Source organism: Apteryx rowi, unplaced genomic scaffold (assembly GCF_003343035.1).
Source record: "Apteryx rowi isolate R43461 unplaced genomic scaffold, aptRow1 scaffold_769, whole genome shotgun sequence".
Lineage (NCBI taxonomy): Eukaryota > Metazoa > Chordata > Aves > Apterygiformes > Apterygidae > Apteryx > Apteryx rowi.
In genome coordinates this window covers 58,328-77,011 of record NW_020451059.1, presented here as the reverse complement: position 1 = coordinate 77,011, position 18,684 = coordinate 58,328, and the positions used below count along the sequence as shown (strand labels likewise).

Below are 18,684 nucleotides of genomic sequence, written 5' to 3'. Positions count from 1 at the left end.
AAAGAGCAAATGCCCAGAGTTCTTAATTCTTTATTGTTCTTGATTGAAAAAAAGAGTCTTAGTCATTCATGGCTGCAGTATGTGTTCTTTCTGTCTATAGTAAAGAAACCAAAATATCCCAATGGTATTCATGGTCATACTTCAAAGGAATTGATAGTGGAACTTGCTCAAGCTATAGAGAGACCAGCAGGCTGTTTTCATTCTTATTCTTGACAGTTGTCCTTAAAGGTGATTTAAAATCTTCTGACATGTGCCTTCTCTTTGGTAAGGTGACTGACCAACATCTTACAATGAAATACTGAAGGTGACAGTGTATATTGCCAGTTGTGGCTTTCGTAACCTAAAATATGAAGAGCCATCTAAATTCATAAAACATATGTGATAACTTTAAAATGAGCAGATGAAGTGTCTCAGTGGATGTAAGTACAGAAAACAGTATTTTCAGGAAACGAGTAATTTCAGATGCCTCAAAAGCCAGGTGTCCCAATTTGATGCCTCTTTAAGATGTCTGATTTTTTGAAGAATACTTGTTTAGGGAATTACTGATCTTTCATATTAGCACTTAACATTCTCAGCCAGAGACCCAGAGTTCTGACCTGGGCATCAAGTTTCACATTGAGCATATACAAGCACTAATCTAAACTAATCGTGCAATTAAAATGAGAGTTCAGGTGCCTACAGTCTGCTTTGAGCTCCTGAAAGTAGATCAAACACTGTATTTTAGCCATCCTTACTTTAACAGCAGGCTCTTTCAGAAACTTTATTTCACAAAGACATATCAGGAAAGGGAATGTATGCTAAAAATATCCTCAATATTGCTAATCCCAGCTTCCCAGAAAGGAAGAACCAGGTCCTCAAAAATCAAGTGGTTGTCTTAAGAGTCAATATGTATGATTAGTGATGTACACTTGATGGTTTTTATTTGCTGCTTTTTCTTTCCCCCTAACTTTTAGTGCTCCTATTTGCAAGCTTTATTCTGGAACACATTAGCAACTTCAAGTCATGGGAATTTCTAATTACAGTACACATGGCCATAGGATAAGATTTCCCAAAACATCTGTCTTCTTGGAAATTAGGTACCTAGTGCTTATGAAAATCTGACATGTCTGTACCTTTAAAAGTCTGGACTCCTTTTTTTGATAAAAGCTAGGAATCTCATATAATCCCATGTTGAGCTGATCTTGAAAAGGGGCATTAGCTGTTTTAAGACTTGTATCCAGTGCAGGAATTGGCACACCCCGAGTCTTCAGTGGGACATTTATGGGTTCTCAGTTCTTTTCTCCTCAAGCTAAGCTTTATAGTTCTATGCCTGGCTTTAATATACAAGTTTGAAAATGCTGATCTTTGAATTTATTATTTATTTGGTTTATGTGGGATACTGAGGATTTAGGTGGGTATTGATTAACACAGGTTAATTTTGTGTCTTAGACTTAAATATCCTGAGGACTTCAGTGCAGTCATTTTCAACATTTCTAAGTTCGTGGTCGCCTAAAATGGCTTACAGCAGGCTTGTTTTTATAGATAACCTTTTGTGATTATTAAGCTACAGAAGTAGTTCATGGTCTTTCAGGGATGTGCAGGCTCCTGAGAAGCCTACCTGTCTCAGCTGTGTCATGAAGGGCCACAGACAGCTGTGTGTTCAGGTTGGAGTTAGCCTTGGACACTCGAGATTTCTGATGTGAACAAACCGTGATCACATTGTGCGACTTTTGTGTTAGTGAAACGTCCTAGGTGTTCACTTTTAGCACAGTGATCTGCACAGTTCTTATGCCTTACATTTTTTCCCATTTTTTTTTCGCTAAAACGCTAACCAAATACTTAAATAAAAAAGAAAAATGTAAATCCCTTTGGGAGTATCTTAATGATACTAAGAGTGCCAACTATGATAAATGGTATATATTTAGCTCTTGCTGTCTTTTCTCTTTGTCTCCTTTAATACTTTCATGAAGATGAATAGGCTAGGACTGTATTTCACAGTAGAACCCAGAATTACTTTCTAGAAAGCAATTTCAGTGGCATCTAAGTAAATGTGGCAGTCTGAATACAGTCTATCACTGTGAACACTTTATCATAAACTATGTTATAGAGATATTGTTATTTGCAAAAATGATAGGGGGCTGTTCTTTTTTTTAAATTGATCCATGTAACATGAAAACTGAAATAATTGTTAAAGCCTTACCTGCATTTCTCTTTTTGCTTCTTTCTATTTTTGTACTTTTTGCTTAAGATAAGAAGATGAGCAAATGAGTTAAACTTCAGTAGTAACATTCATTTTCTCTCCTCTTTGCATTGTCATGATGCTCAGTGTTCAACTTGCTGTCTGCTTAAGGAATTTCCTTTAATCCTTTTATGCATTTACCTCTGTTCAGAAAATCTTACAACCCAGGCTTAGAAACATTATTTTAAATCCTGCGGTTTTCTATAGGTCTCACTACATGAATTTCTGAATGACAACCTGTAAGCAGGTTTGTTAAGTAGCACAGTGAGATCCTATTCCCTATGTGAAACATCCAAGTTCCCTAATAGTATGAATAACAGCATAAATCTTATTTCCATAAAATATTTATGCCTTCATTTTCTGGAAACATTTTACTCATCTTAGGTTTTATAAAGCTTTGTTTTGAGGCAAGTGTGAACTACCAGTATCATCTTCATGTATATTTATTTATGCCAGAGGCTTGTATTCTTTATTTTGAGAGTACATCTTACGGTGTACTCACTACAAGCTTCTCCATTTGTCACCAGGTAAAGCAGCACTTTTTGGCTACCAGTATGATGAGAGTGAAATTTGTTAGAAAATCTAGCTGGAACCTGTCTTTAGTGAGAGGAATAGCCTGTAGCTCTGGGTGTGGGTGCATTTTTCCTCAGCAGAAGAGCTAGCCAGCTCCCTGGTGTGGCATGTGTGCTGGTGGCCATGCCAGCAGCTGGTCACGGAGATGGTGGCTGGGGCCCATCAGGGATGATTAGGCAAGGGAGGGCTCATGGGACTTGGTTGCTGGAGAGAAATACGCTCATGGCCTTGATGTAGCTGAAGAATAGCTCCTTATTCCAGGGACCCGGAGGCTGTGGCAACAGGAAACATTTGTTCTTGTGAATGTGAGTGGCTTCACTCAGTTGCAGTCTCATTTTCTACTTTTTAGACAGATGGCCCATTAAGTAGATGTCCGAAGCTGCATGATGGCAGTGAACATCCATAGGGTGGTGATCCCTCCTGTGTATCACAGACCTGTTAAAGCATCACAGTATGGACAGCTGCAATGTTTTAACAGCAACATCACAAGGAGAGAGAGCTTATGTCTCCTGTTGACTGGGTTAATAGTTTATTAATGAACTGTTAATAGTTTGTACCAGTGCATACTCTGTCCTCACAGAAGGTGTAGTAGTTTTTGTTGATTGTTATCTTGCAACTCTTTGAGCTTAAAATGTTGCTGAGGAACTCCTGAAAATTTTGGTTGGTTTGTTCATCCGGGCAGGGTTTTATAGCAAACTGCTAGCCAGCTTCGTAGGCCTGCAAGCCTCATAAATGACTGAATAGAAGTTCCCAAATGGGCTAGAACCCTGTAGCTCACTTAAACAAGGAGATTTAATATAGTATAGTAGCCCGTTACATTGCTACTATTATCCTAGGAAAATTGAACTGTGTAATACAATGACATTTCTTCCTGGGCTGACAACTCAGAAGATACATTTGTGTATGTGTGTGTATATATATTGTTTCACATTTTTGTATGCAAGATGCTCAGAATAATTCTTGCATTTTGGTAGATCATGGCTTTTATTATTATGATGTTAATTATCTAGGTAGCCTTCTGAAGTTCAGAATTGAAAACTGAATGTATGCAGCATTGTAAAATATGATCCTTAAGGTTTAAGAACTGCAGCTAATCTATCCACAGGATATTGAATGACAGTAGGGGAAAGGGATTTTGGCCAAGGATGGTGAAACAATGGCTTGTTTTTCTAAAAGAGGCAAGAGATTTAGTTCTTCATACTGGGCTAATGGATCCAAAGCTTACATTATCAATTCAGCCAAGCATTCAAGCATGTGTTCAGTTTTAAACTGAGAGGTAAGTAATTGCTGGACACAAATCCCATTCAAGAGATTTCCCTCAAGTATTTACTATTATTTATTAGTGTTTACTATGGAGAATTAWGTTGGCCCTGAGTTTATTTTGCCAAAATATGAATCTTTGGTTTCAAGAAATCCAGTTGTTTTAAGACCATAAAAATTTTWAAAAAAGTTATTTTTAAAAATGAGCAATGATATTTGTGTTCCTCCAATTCTGATACCTTTGGGGCTCAATAGAGTTGCGTAAGTATGGCTGTCTAGTCCGTCTGAGATATTCTAGGGTATCCCATGTGGCCTTAAGCTGCTGGTCCAAAGGAAACATATATCTCCCAAGTCCCATGTCATATATGACAGCTCTGTTTGAAAGTCCTCAGATACTTTAAGCTGTTTCAAACTGCACCTCATCTGTATGTGTTTAAGCAACTGGATCAAACCCCCACTGCGTCCACCTGGAGAGGTGCAGAAAATGTGAGATTTCAGCTGGCTTCACACAGAGAATCACAGAATCACAGAATCACAGAATGGCTGAGGTTGGAAGGGACCTCTGGAGATCATCTAGTCCAACCTCCCTGCAGGGTCACCTAGAGCACGTTGCACAGGATCGTGTCCAGACGGGGTTTGAATATCTCCAGAGAAGGAGACTCCACAACCTCTCTGGGCAACCTGTTCCAGTGCTCTGTCACCCTCACAGTGAAGAAGTTTTTTCTCATGTTCAGATGGAATTGTCTGTGTTTCAGTTTGTGCCTGTTGCCTCGCGTCCTGTTGCTGGGCACCACTGAAAAGAGTCTGGCCCCATCCTCTTGACACCCTCCCTTAAGATATTTGTACACATTAATAAAATCCCCTCTCAGCCTTCTCTTCTCCAGGCTGAACAGGCCCAGCTCTCTCAGCCTTTCCTCATAAGAGAGATGCTCCAGTCCCCTAATCATCTTTGCAACCCTTCGCTGGACTTGCTCCAGTAGTGCCACATCCCTCTTGTACTGGGGAGCCCAGAACTGGACACAGCACTCCAGATGTGGCCTCACCAGGGCTGAGTAGAGGGGGAGAATCACCTCCCTCGACCTGCTGGCAACASTCTTCCTGATGCACCCCAGGATACCATTGGCCTTCTTGGCCACAAGGGCACATTGCTGCCTCATGCTTAACTTGGTGTCCACCAGCACTCCCAAGTCCTTCTCGGCAGAGCTGCTTTCCAGCAGCTCAACCCCCAACCTGTCCTGGTGCAGGGGGTTATTCCTCCCTAGGTGCAGGACCCTGCACTTGCCTTTGTTGAACTTCATGAGGTTCCTCTCTGCCCACCTCTCCAGCCTGTCCAGGTCTCTCTGAATGGCAGCACAGCCCTCTGGGGTATCAGCCACTCCTTCCAGAATGCAACAGCTTTGTAAACAAGACTCAAATTTAATCTGAGATACGATACTTAAGTCCATGCATGCCCAAGCCAACTCTGTCCAGCGTGCATGAAATGGGAATCTCATTCAGTTGTCTTATTACCAATGATTTATTTACTTAGCAAGTAAATGTAAAAGCCGTTTTACAGATACAGTTACAGAAAATCAGAAAATAATAGTGCAGAAACAAAATGGGAAAAAATAGAGACTGTAACAAAAAATTTGTTGTGTGTAACAACAATCTTGTCTTTTTTTTTTTATGAGCAACCCAGAGACTTGGCAGTGACACATGAGCTCTTTCAGATCTAGCTGGAAGAGCTTCAAGAAAGTGCTGCTTCTCAGCTGGATGTTACTTCTGTCGCAGCACAGCCAACAGTGTGGTGTGTCATTACTTCAGGGCAAAACCAGTCAGTTTAGTTTAAAAAAACTTAAATAAATTAGAGGGATTAAGGTAAGCCTGCTGACTTGGCACTGGAGAGTGGTAATATGAAGGGTTTTGCTTGTTCCTTTTGGGGCAGTGAACTCTAGGAGAGAGACAACAGCAAATAGTAGGAAGTGGTTTGGCACAAGACATGTTAAGTCAGCCCAGCTGTTTCTGACAGGAGCATCTGACTGTGGCACAAGTGAGGTACTGACCCTTTTGTAACTGGAAACACGCAGTATCCAAATCGCAATCATGTAGAGGGAAAAATTTTAGCTACAGCAGGCTCTTCTTTTTCTTCACACTGCTGCAAAGTGCCACTTTGTTTTGGGATGATGGAAATCAGTATTTCTCATTTGTTTCATTTTATAAAAATAATGTGTCATTTTGCAGTACCTGTTTTAATGAGATTTGTTATCTTAAATCCCACAAACAAAAATCACTTAGGCATTTTTATTTTAAATATTTTAGTAATATGTGTGATATCAAAACTTTATGACATATTCGTTAGCTTCTTTATCCTTGCTGTTCATCCCCAACTTCTAAGTCTGAACCTATATAAATGTTAACCTGCGTAGATGTTAACATATCTTTTCTGCCTTTCTATTTAACTGCTTTCCCACTATCTAGGAAAAACAAAAGGCTTTTGATCTTCATTTAAAGCTGCAGTTTTTATCTACCGTATTGCAGCAGGTGAGAGCACTTTATTTTGTCTTGTGTTTTCTTACATCTCTTACATAGTAAGAGATGCTATAAAGTGATGTTGAGGGTTTCCATATTTCCCAAGCAGAATTCCCAAACTCAAAGTATTTTCTTGGAAATATCAGGTCACATTCTCTTGGCCACTTTCAGTAATCATCATAAGCAGAAGAGCCTGAAATCACAGATAGGCAGATGTTATGATGGGAGTGATGAGCGTGAAGTAGACATGTAGAGCAGACTGGCTCTCGTAGTTAGATTAGCGATAAGAATTTTTTTTTAATTGGAAAAGAAGAGCAGAGGGCAAAGATAAGAAGTATGATCTTCCTATTCTCATGTAGTCACTTATATGTAAAAATTTCAGAAGAAGAAAATTAAAAGCTGATTTCTGCAAAATATGATTTTTAGCAATTTCTGACTTTAGAGATCTTCAAAAATCTCTCTAAACTCCCAGTTTAAAAAATAAGCAAATCCATTAATTCATTGCAGACTTTGTATACAGTGCATAGGCATTTTCTCACTTTGCTACTAATGTTTATTGCCTGATCATTCTTCTAGGTGGTAAGAAAGTTCATGTTCTGTGTTATTTGAGTCTCAGCTGATTTGCATCAGATATTAATACAGATTTTCATTTTATTCACTGAGCAAAGAGATGCTTGCCTTGTATTTTAAAATACATACTATTTTTAACATCTCATATATAAGAGTAAGAAAATTAATTTTGTATGATTCTCTCAGTCATAAAATAGGAACCACTTTTTTGCATCAAAGGTTGGTGGTTCAACAAAACAATCCCCCTCTCAGCTTTATTTTTCTTACTTACTCTCAGAGTTAAGTTTTATCCCTTCTATTTTAATCAGCTGTTGGAGCTTAGTTTTCTTTAAGGATGATCTTTTAAAAAAAATTTTTCCATTTGTGCAATGTCGTAAGCCTATGTCAATCATAGATATTTTTACAGAATCTTGTGTGGCTTTTGAGACTTAAGAAATATTTCCATTTCCAACTTGGACTATATTATTTCACCTCTTGAAAGAAAAAATTCTTTCCTCATAATTGTGGGAAACTTGTCTGTAGCAACCAAGTGTTACAAATAATTAGTGATAATATCTATAATTACATTAGGACGGTGGATTGCATTCATTAGTTAAAATATAATGTTGAGAAATACCTAGCACAATTGAAAAGAGAGACTATATTTCTCTCTGTCATACTTCGGACATCTACAGAAGAGCTCTCTCTGTAAGCCAATAGCTTTCTTTCCCTAAGCAAGCACCCATAGGTGAAGATATTGATGTTAAAGGCAAGTCTCAAACTCACACAGTAGATTCCTTCCTCAGCACCGTGGTTTATCATAGTAGACTTGTCTTTCATCAGATATCAAGGCAAATATTAACTTTCTTTCCCAGTGTCTGTGGTATAGAGTGGTTCAGGCTCACTTTTAGGTCATGTGAAGATTGGAGTGAAGACTGCCGTTGGTAGTTCTGCATTGATGGCTCTGTTTGTTCCTCGCTGTGGATCAGCCAGCATCCAAGATCTTGCTCACCTGTGCAGGAGAGGGAGTTTTGGTGTTTTTTTCAGGGCCTTCTCAAAGCTGTCCAGTGAAAAGTTTGTGTGGTGGGGGGGCGGTTTTGGTTTCTGTTGTTTTCGTCAAGTCTGGATTCAGTCCAGTTACTCTGAAAAGATTAATCAACCAGAGGTGAAGAGAAACTTCTCCCCAACCCCCCCTCAAGCCCCCACAAAAAGAGGATGAGGGATATTGATTGAGAAACCTGCATGCCACCAGGAGCGTGATAGAGCGACTTGAGAATGGAACAAGTAATGATTGTACTACAAGTGATCAAGGACATAGTCAATACTGTCAGGGCTGCTAGTGATGGAGACTTTCCCTTGCTCTAATTCTTGACCTGACTGTTGATGTGACCTGTTCTCTATTAAACTGCATGTCACTGCCCCCAGTGCCAGTTTAATAGAGCCTAATGATAGCATAATATTATGGTAGCAAAAAGGGAGAATACTAATGGCTGAGTAAAATGTGGAGAAAAAAATAGTGCAAGTGATGGAGAACACTTCTGGGATCACTTAACTGCATTAGGAACATTCATCATAAAATAAATGATGTTCATGAGCAGAAACTTGATGGAGAGATGATGTGGACTGCTGGGATACATACAAGGACTTATTGTTCACCCACTCTCAGCAGTCTGGTCACTTATGTTGCTTCAGTTTCCTCATCCTGCTTTATTTCTGTTACTCATTAACTTTTGTGCAAGGATGCAAATACTGTTCTACAAAGTAGTCTCAGTGTAGTACCCTTAATAAAAACAAAAGAAATACCAGCAGTGGCAGCACAAGAGAAGAGAAATGGCYGAAGTTCATTAAGAGCTAGCTTAGACTGCTGAAATGTTATCTTCAGCAAAATAGGAATCCTTTCTGTTCATCCAAACACACATAGAAATGACAGGGAAGATGTCTCACAAGCTGCTGTGTTTATCATATTCTGTATATACACACACATGCACACATTTTGGTGTATGTATATTTGCTTGCGCATGCACACTTTTTTCATTAGTTTTCATTAGTTTTAAAACTCTTCCACAAAGAACTCAAGAAATTGAGCATCTCCTTTTGTTTGTGTCTTTAATGTATTTGTAAGCATGAGCGCTAATGATCATAAAAAGTGTGTTTTCCTTATTCCATTAAACGCTTAGTCTCAAATTCAGTAGGGAAATAGATTCTAATAACCAGTGCAAACATTCAGATTTGGAGCAGCTGCACTGATTTCATTTGAGACAGGTGGTGGTAAGCCAGATGTACGGTAGCATCGCTGAAATCAGGATGCATCCCAGTGTTTCCGGAAGAATGGTTATGCTTAGTTATTCTGTGCTAGATATTTGTTAGAGAGATTGTTTTGTGTGTCTATCACATCCTTATTAGTTCTTTGACTGCTTGACAAGACAGATGGGTGAGACTTCATCAAGGCAGGAGAGCTGTCTCTTTGAATCCTTTGTAGGTGTTAACAGTGACCTTTCCTGCAAGGGCAGGATAAATGAGACAGCCGAGGGGCCTTTATAGCAACTTGAAATGTCCACCTACCAGCATGATTTTGGTGTGCGTGTGTCTGAATTTTAGGTGATTTTTATAGAACCTCATAACTTCTAAATGTGACGTGGGTGGTTGCGGGGAGGGGAGAGGGTTGTGGGAAGCTTTTAGTCTGCTTCTTTCTTTGCTGGTTCATTTAAGGAAACTGATCTTGTGGCTCTGCCATAAACGCTGTTGTTCTGCACATTGAGGGTTGCAGCTCTGGGACTCGTGTAAACGGCTGATTAGGGGTCACTCCCCCCATGTCCAATAGGAAATCACATGCAGGGTCTTCCCTTTCATGCCTAGCGTGGCTGGGCTGTCTGATAACACCTTATTTTGGCAGCTGCTAGGGGCAAAAGCCCTAGGGGCCCACGGTGAACACAAAACAAGTACTTGTCATACTAAAACCTCAGGACGGGTTTTTTTCTCACGCATGTTAAATAATTATTTCTCCAGTGTTATTTTTCCACCCCACTCAGTTTGCAAACTGGACCTTTTGGAACATGAGCTGCTTGAACAGCTTTTAACAGTTGCTAAAAAATAGGTAGAAATATATGCAAAACCGTTAATTGAGTGGACAATTTTACCCAATTTAAAAACCCCTGAACTCCCTACRTGTTGTTTTTGTGCCTCCCTTTGGCAGACATTAATGTCTTCTTGCTTCTCTGTAAAACACAGGCCAGGGCAAAGCCGAGTTCCAAATATCCTTAGCAGGAAGCTTTCACAAAGTTTAAATTTAAGTCCACTGAAATACTGCTTGTACTCTCAAGTTTGGGGAGGTCTACTTTTCAGGGATACTCTGATCCAAGGAAAAGATACCAACAGGCCAGGATCAAGATGCATTCATTGATGCAGACACTTTATGAACATTCATCTAGCTGCCTTGTACCACATTCAGTGTGAAGCGAATCCATGGTTTTAAAAGTCAAACATCTGCCACTAAGAACTTATCTCAGAATTCTAGAACGTCCTAAAAATCATATTTCTTGCCTGTTAAACTTCTCCTCCCCCTCAGGTACACATTGAGGAGGTACAGTATTTTCCTCGAAATTTTGATTTCATAAAGCTTCCTGTCACAGAACACTTTACCAAAAAAACCCAAAAAACTGTTCTGTGATAATTGTTCTGTAATAAATGCCAATATGAATTCTCGTATTCTGGGATAAGAGCACCTTTTTCTAATTTAACTTAATCCTTTTTAGAAATCCATTATTTGCATTAAAGGATACAAATTTTTAAGAAATAATGAACACTAAATTCAGGCTATAATTCCTTAAAATGTAGAACATATATCAGTAAAGATGATGAAAAAAATGTCGTATCTGGCCTGTATCTTTTTTGGTCACTACTCACAGAACTGAATAAGAAGTAGGTACTTGTAAAAGCAAATAATAAAACAAAGTAACATTGATTTCTGCCTCCATCCTATAAAATTATTGATCTGTTTTTAACCTAATTGGCACTTGTGAAAATAAATGGAAAAAACAGTAGGCTATTTATGCGGTTCAAGTATTTGTTCTCGGTAACAGAGTCCTAGGCTTACTTGTTCAGGACTGATTTGGCTTTCCTAACAAGCTAAAGATCTGTGTGCTGTAGCATCCTATACTTGCTTTGTTCTCATTCTCTTTAATCTCATGTATCTAATTATTTCTTGTAATTCAAAGGAATAACAGTGCTATGAGATGCCTTCGTGTATTGGTTTACAACTGTTGAGCACAYGCTGCCGAAGAAGTGCAGTTTTTCACTAAGTCTTATCTAACATATAAATGAACAGCTAATTACAGGAAAGATGTGATAAAAAAAGGTTTTCCAGGTAAACCCACTAGAGTTTGTATGAAACAAAGGAACATTATTTCTGCTCTATCCCACTAAGTAGACCAGCTGACATATTGATTAATGTAGTTTTAAAATAATAGGCATTTGGTGTTAAAGACACTTCTAACAAGTTACACTTTTCCATACTACAAAATTTACTCTATAGAATCCAGAGGCTGTCTGTTTCCTCAGTTTTGATGCTGCAGATATTTTGTTTGGGGAAAAATTTACAGGTGGGTAGGCCCCTAATTCACATGCACAAGTATTTGCAGGTTGGGGAATTAAGTAAATTCAGATTTGAGCTTTCCATCACTTCCTTATAGGCAAAGCAGCACTGAAGATATTCCACATGAATTCAGTGACAGTATTTGTATTTGACTTAACTAGTTTGGGATCAATCTCCAAGCTGTCTAGTTTGGATGTTGAGTGTGATACCTGAGGGTACCTCAGGTGAAATTTTATTGCCAGCAGAGCAGCTGTCCTGAAGCCTAAAGCCTGTGTAAGAATCATCAGAATCAGGAACACTGATTAATAAGATTTAGAGTTAAAAAGGGAAGGGGGAGGGGCTGGATAAAACTGCAAGCTTTTCCTTACTATTTGAAATTATTTATTTAATAAATATTTTTAAAATGTTGAATTGAAATTCAAAAAAAATCAGGGTACAAATGATAGCCCTTTCTTTTTTGGGGCTATCAAATAATTCATAGCAAGCAGCTTTGTAAACTGCTCTTCTCATAGGACTGCCGAAGATTGCTTTCCCTCTTCTGTGGCTGCCATTTGGTAGCTCCTGTAGATATGGAGATGGATGATTCCACATCTGTTTGCCTGTGCCAAAAAAAGAAGATTGTGTTTTAAAAATCTGTTTTAAATTGTTGCAAAAATAGACAAATCTAGCTGACTTTGATTTTAAAGCTGGGTATATCTGTGCTCCTTTGGGATAAGATTTGAACCTGGTCATTTCAGCTCTTTGCTAGAAATTGTGTTGTGGGAGATCTGCATGTGTATGTTATTTGGGTGCTGTATCAGTGTGCATATGGGAAAAAGAGAAGGAAAGGGGAGGTAGATTCCAACACAGCCACATTTCATTACAGAGTTCTTCTCTCTGTTCATGGCAACTAGCTGAGTGTACTGTTTTAGCGTGTTTAAAAGCTACAGCTACAAGCAAGGTATTTTACATATTGTCCCTCTGTGCTAACTTAATGCTGTTGTTTTCCCTGTCTACTCTTGTAACAAAACAGAAGTACTCTGCTGTCTCTCTCTGCAACATATCTACAGAGGTCCTAAAAGTCATCAATGCCACTGAGGAACTGATAGCAGAGTCCACAGGTCCCTGCGATTTCCCAGCTGACCTCCACAACAGAGGGAGGGGGACATTCCCATTAGGGACCAACCCCACCAGACTCGACGAGCAGCTCACCACACTGGAAGAAAACGTAAGAACGTGACTCTGTGCGAAATTGTCGAGTGTGTGTGTGCATGTGAGTGCGTGTCTGTTTGTGCACACGTGCCTGTGATGACTGAAACGGGAGTGTTTAGGCAGCATCAGTGGATGTTCAGAATTAACTCTGTGTTATTTAAACGAAACAAATACATAAACAGAGCAAGAAATACTTATTTTAAAGGGGTACTCAGCCCTTTTCTTTAGATGTGTACTTTAAAACATTTGGGGGAAGGAGTTGGATGAGTTTGGTTTTATAGGTAATTTTAGAATCCCTATCTTAAAAATTAACTTAATCTCTAAGAATCCCTAGAATCTCTGTAGTTTTGCAGCTGCACCATGCCTTGCTGAAGCCACACATCTCCAAGTCCCAGCACAGCCTTATTATTGTAAGGACAGGCAGAGAAAACAGGTCTTGAGTCACCCAGACAAGAAGTGGAGGAGTTCTTCCTCCACCCACGCTTCCCTAGCATACTGTGCTGGGCATCTCGGGACCCAGAGCGCTCTGCTGTCCTCTTAAAAAGAGCAGACTGGAGAAGCAGAATTACGCAAATGTTTGTTTGGCCTTCCATCCTTTCACATGAGTACCTGTCATCTGAAGGGAAGATCTAATGCTGAATCATTGAGAGAAGTCACTGTTCACTGGAAGTTTTTATGCGTCCACTTAATGAAGTCGGTATACTTGTAACTTTCAATTTTCTCCTCTTACCACATTTAACTGATTATATTTTGATGATTTTCCCTTCATTAGGAGCTTTTAAAGATCTCATAGGAATCCAGGCTGTCCCATTATAACGTCCTGATCAATTCAAGTAAATAGAACCTGTTTTCCTTTAGCCCCCTGAAAATTTTCAAAACCGGAATCTCTTCTTCCTGGCTAAAACCAGTTTCCTTCACAGAAATCCCCTCCCACAACAGTCCCAGGCTAGGGACCTTTTGGGAGATACCTTGTGGCAATGGCAAGCTCTCCTAGCACAGGGCCTCTCCTACTCCAAAGCCCTCCCACCTGCCCCACGATTCCCAGGGCTCTCTCACCCCCACTTTTTGAGCTCAAATCTCCTAGCCCTGCTTGGGTTGCTTTCCAACCCACATCCTACTCCTCCGAGCCTTGTCTGCTCCCAAACATTTCCCCTCTCAGACCTCTGCCCCTGCCACACAAAGAAGTATCATTGAAATGAATGGAAAAAGTAATTTTTATTTAAATCAGAATGTTAATTTTATGGTCCACTTCTGTCTGAAGTACTTCAACAGAGACGTTAAATTCAATCACTTATTCAATTCTAGGTATATCCTTCAAGGACTTTACCCTTGCAGTTAAAGATTGTCCTCTTTTGAGAGGTAGTTCATATTAGATGTAGTGCATTAACTTCTTTGCAAAGTCATGCACATGAAAAAATATATATAATTTATGCATTAAAATGATTGAAGCGAAGAAAAAAATCTTTTGTAAACAATTAAGAAACAATAATAAAAACAAAAAATAATAAAAAGTAATTAAGAAAGGGTTAAGTCTTACTCTAGTCATTCTGCATCACTTTTGATCCACGAAGTCACAACATGTCCAGAAATGATCTCAATAACTGTTATGTCAAAAGGACTGCAGCATCTAGGAATCATGGGCAGATATAATGCCTTGAGTGGGAAATGCGCATGAAGTGAAGGCTCAGGCATCTTCTTCAGATCCTGTTTGCTTGCCCCTGGAACTGTGAAGTTAGCCACAGAATATATTTAATTCCTTAGTAGTTTTGTAGCACCACAGTATTTACAGCTACCAGAATAAGAGAGGCTGCCACTAGGGAAAATCGGAATCTGTATTTCCTTTCCACTGTCCTGTTACCAGCATCATACAAGCAGTCTCTTGGCTATCTAAGAAATAGGCAGGAGGTGCAGTATTTTCACAGGGACAATTTTAAGCCTAGCACTTGAGGGCCAATGTTTTGTAAGTTACTCTCTTCTGTAAACTGTGGACCTCCATCCAGCTGTGTATTTTAGAAACCCATAGAACACAATGCACCATGAATTATTGCTCCGGGACATGAGAAACAAACCCTCTACCTGCAGCTACCAGAGGCATTGTAGGTGGGTGAAAATGTTACTGAAGAGAGAGTTGTGTCTTTTTAGGGAAGATCTCTAAATTATGGGGTGTGTTATTCTCTCTTATCTGGCCCAGTCTATGGACCCTTCACTGATTCACTCCAAAGCTTCCAGAGATGGAAAGGTTATGGCTGCTGTAGATTTGAGCGAGAGAGGGATCGAAGGGACTTCACTGTGCTGCACTTGTAAGCAGTTACTCTATTAAATGTTAGTATCCGTATGCTGCTGTATAGTTATTCCTCCACAGATTTGATCGTCAGAGGACATTGAGAGCATGTTTTAATAAACGATGCAATGTGAGCTATTGCTTCCCCTTGCAGACTTTCACTTTTTGTTATGAAATTAAATATCAAAAAACCTTCAAGCAAACTTTTCAGCTTTTTTTGTTGGTGGTGAATCTGGAAAAAATCTGTTTTGGAATTGTAGTGGAAGATGCTCATGGAAGATGCAGTCTGCTCAAACCTCCACGCATACAAAGCAGAAATCACTGACACCTCTCCCTGCCTTGGCCCTGCAGGTGTACTTGACAGCCAGCACTGTGTATGGACTGGAGGGGCAGCTGAACAGCCTGGAGGATGCGGCACGCAAGATCAACAGTGTTACTGCAGAATCCGAGCTGGCTGAGCTGGAAGATCAGGTGGCCACAGCAGCCGCCCAGGTTCATCACGCGGAGCTTCAGGTGAGGACCACGACTGCCTCCCTACTGGCAGGTTTCACACTGTCTTGCCTAACGCTTGTGTTTTGTTTGTGCACACTTATTTTCAATGTTCTCTTGTACTGCAGTGAACTGATAATCCGAGGATATGTGACTGCCCAAGAGGAGCTGAGCAAAGCTTAACTGCACTGTGTAACTCAGCACAGCCCTATGTACTGTGTTTGTTTCTTCCCCAAGCTTATTTTCAGACGTGAGAATGAAACAGTCTATTCAATTCTAATACTGTAATCCTAAAATTATACCTGCTCCTTGCTCCCAGGTGGATCATGTGGTGCGCTCTGTGTTGTACATGTGGCTGTTGTTAGATACAACAACAAATACGATTTTATGTAGTTCTTCTAATCAGCAGATTTTAGAGCACTTTATGAAAGAAGCCAATATCAGTGTCATTGTTCTACTGATAAAGGCCAAGGCCAGCGAGCCACTGAGCCAAGCACAGACCTAGCACTTCCCAGTCTCCCTAGGGCTTTAGTTGCTAAGGGGTATGCATCCTGCCCAGAAGGACACTGCTTGCGTGGGCTGCAATCCAGCGTCTCTCTAGTGGGCCCCAGAAAGTCTGAGGCTTGGAGAACTTCATGATGTGATGCACAAAGCTGAAAGAGGCAACGCTGCCAGACCTCAGGGTCATAACAACCTCCACACACTGCTATCCCCTCACTCCCAAGGACTTCACTGACCAGGTTGCACCAAGCGAGGCACTCTAACATCCTTGTGCCAGGCTTTTTTAACAGGAAAGTACCTGTTTGTCTTACTCAGTGGGAGCATGCTCAGTTTAGGACTGAGCAAAGATCTCAGAATCTAGCCTGATGCCTGAAGCGCATTGCAGAACTAGGTGCCATGTCAAACTGGCAGTGACATCTTATTGGTTTCAGTTAGTTTTTTATGGTAAATATGTAAATGGGGGTGAGGAGTGAGGAGGAGACAGGCCTGAGATATGAAAGGAAGATGACAGAGAAGGTAGTACACAACTGATCCAGTTGAAACCATTTTGCACAGCTTCAGGTGTCATCATAAATTAGGAGTCAAGTTATATGTGCAGCTAAAGTCTGGCTTTTCTGACTGTTCTTTTCTTTTTGGCCACATTTCTTTCCACTGGTGTAAGCATCAGCTTACTTTCTCCCAAAATGCTTATTTACTTGGTCTTTTGTTTTTTCTAGCAGTTTCTTTTCCATTGAGTGTTCTTATGTAGTGTGCATGCATTTGTGCATTTTTGTGTTTATTTACATAAACACCTAAATTATAGCATAATTATTTAAGATCAAAGTTTTGGATTTGTGACAAAGGATCTATTTTGTATGTGCAGAAAACTTGGAAATAATTTGGAATTAGCAAATCTGTTCCACCAAGTGGTATTTTTGATTGTAGGTTTTGAAAAACCCTGCTTGAATGAACTTGGAATTACATAGCTAAAGGTATTTGGGAGATGGCAGACTTGGCAGCTTTCTTTCCTCCTTTCTTTTTTTCCTCAAAAGGAGTAAAGTGCTTCTTCCTTGTAGTCGCACAGTAGGTTAGATTGTTCTTTTACTCCATCTGATTGGTGATATCTTTACTATTAAATTAAACCCCTTTTGATATCAGGACTAAAGAATACAGGAAAGCAAAGTGTCAGAGGTGCTGAAGAAATCAGCCATCTCTTTATATTTTTTTTATTAAAGAGGATTTGAGTGGGGAAGGGATATATTTTAGTGATGGCATCTATAGTAATTTTAAAACTTCTTTTCCCCCCTCCCCATCTGTCTGTCTCTCTCTTTTATTTTCTTTGAAGATTTCAGATATTGAGAGCAGAATATCAGCTCTCACTGTTGCAGGCTTGAACGTGGCTCCATGTGTTCGCCTGACAAGGAAACGCGATCAAAAGCAGACAAACCAGGTGCCAGAACATTATGTAGTATTCAAAAATACGTTGGGGAAATCCTATCTCTTTTTCTGTAATGGAGTTGAGTAATGTGTATGTGTTGTTTACAGATGCATACAATAAACACATCCAGACAGCAGAGGAGAAAACTTCCAGCTCCACCAATAAAAGGTGCACTAAAGTTGTTAAGTACATTGTTTTCACAGTCTTTCTTTAAATGTTTCAATATAATGCACAGTTCAACAAGGTAGGGAAAGGATTAAGTTATAAAATGAACAGAGCAAGCCTAAATATGTCCACCCTCCTTGTTTCCTATTGTACTTGTATAAAATAAAATACACATCTGGCACATTAAAAAGCATCGCCACTTTCTCTTTCAGTGGAAGTTGTGACAGTGGCAGATTACTAGGAGCAGAAGCAGAAGGCCGGGAAAAATCAAACAAGAAATGTTGAATACTTGTCCTGCAAAAGTTAAGCCGATGCTTCAGAGAGCCTAGGGTTAGATTGTGAGACCCAAGCAGTCATCCTGTGTTAATTACCAGTAGCCGGTTGCCACTCTCAACCCATAGGAGTTTTCATAAAGAATATGCCCACTGAATTCAGTCTATATTATTTGGCTCAGCACTGTTCCTGGTATGTTAGGGTATGGCTGTGAGTTGGTTTTATAATATACAGTGCTCTTTTCTTTCATGTTTACTCTGTTTTTACCCTTCAGTGCATTCTCTCTGCCAATTCTAGGACCTGATTCACCTTGCGTTACTCTAGTTTTACTCTTGTGTAACTCCACTGATTGGCATGGCCTCAAACTAAAATAAATTGGGAGTATCACAGCCTGCTGTTTTTCATTTAAATTAAATCCATCTTTCCCCATATCTTAGGGGAAGTTTTATCTCTCTAGAAGCCATGACTCTTCAGGAGTATTGTTACATTTTCTTCAATCTATGACGTGAAAAATCTCCCTTTCTGTATTTTTCCCAGGTGAAAAAATAGATGGTTCTCCAGTTACCACTGTTAGAACATTTAACAGAAACTTCATGCTCCAAGGATCTCTAACACAAAGAGCTAAAGAGAGGAAAAGCACTGCCAAGGACTTAATGGTATAATCATAA

General features: G+C 39.7%; 1 protein-coding gene across 3 annotated transcripts in view; it reads left to right on the top strand.

The window, feature by feature from the left end:
- MYRIP (myosin VIIA and Rab interacting protein) overlaps window positions 1-18,684 on the top strand; it is a 215,692-nt gene that overhangs the window by 196,257 nt on the left and 751 nt on the right. The window contains exons 11-16 of one of the 3 annotated variants that reach the window (XM_026088387.1): window positions 12,712-12,906; window positions 15,523-15,684; window positions 17,486-17,590; window positions 17,686-17,746; window positions 18,121-18,123; window positions 18,554-18,672. In XM_026088387.1, coding sequence (XP_025944172.1) covers window positions 12,712-12,906; window positions 15,523-15,684; window positions 17,486-17,590; window positions 17,686-17,746; window positions 18,121-18,123; window positions 18,554-18,672 — 645 coding nt within the window. Of the gene's footprint in view, window positions 1-6,508; window positions 6,572-12,711; window positions 12,907-15,522; window positions 15,685-17,485; window positions 17,591-17,685; window positions 17,747-18,120; window positions 18,124-18,553; window positions 18,673-18,684 lie in introns of all 3 variants that reach the window. The other 2 variants (XM_026088385.1, XM_026088386.1) reach the window with 2 other exon arrangements.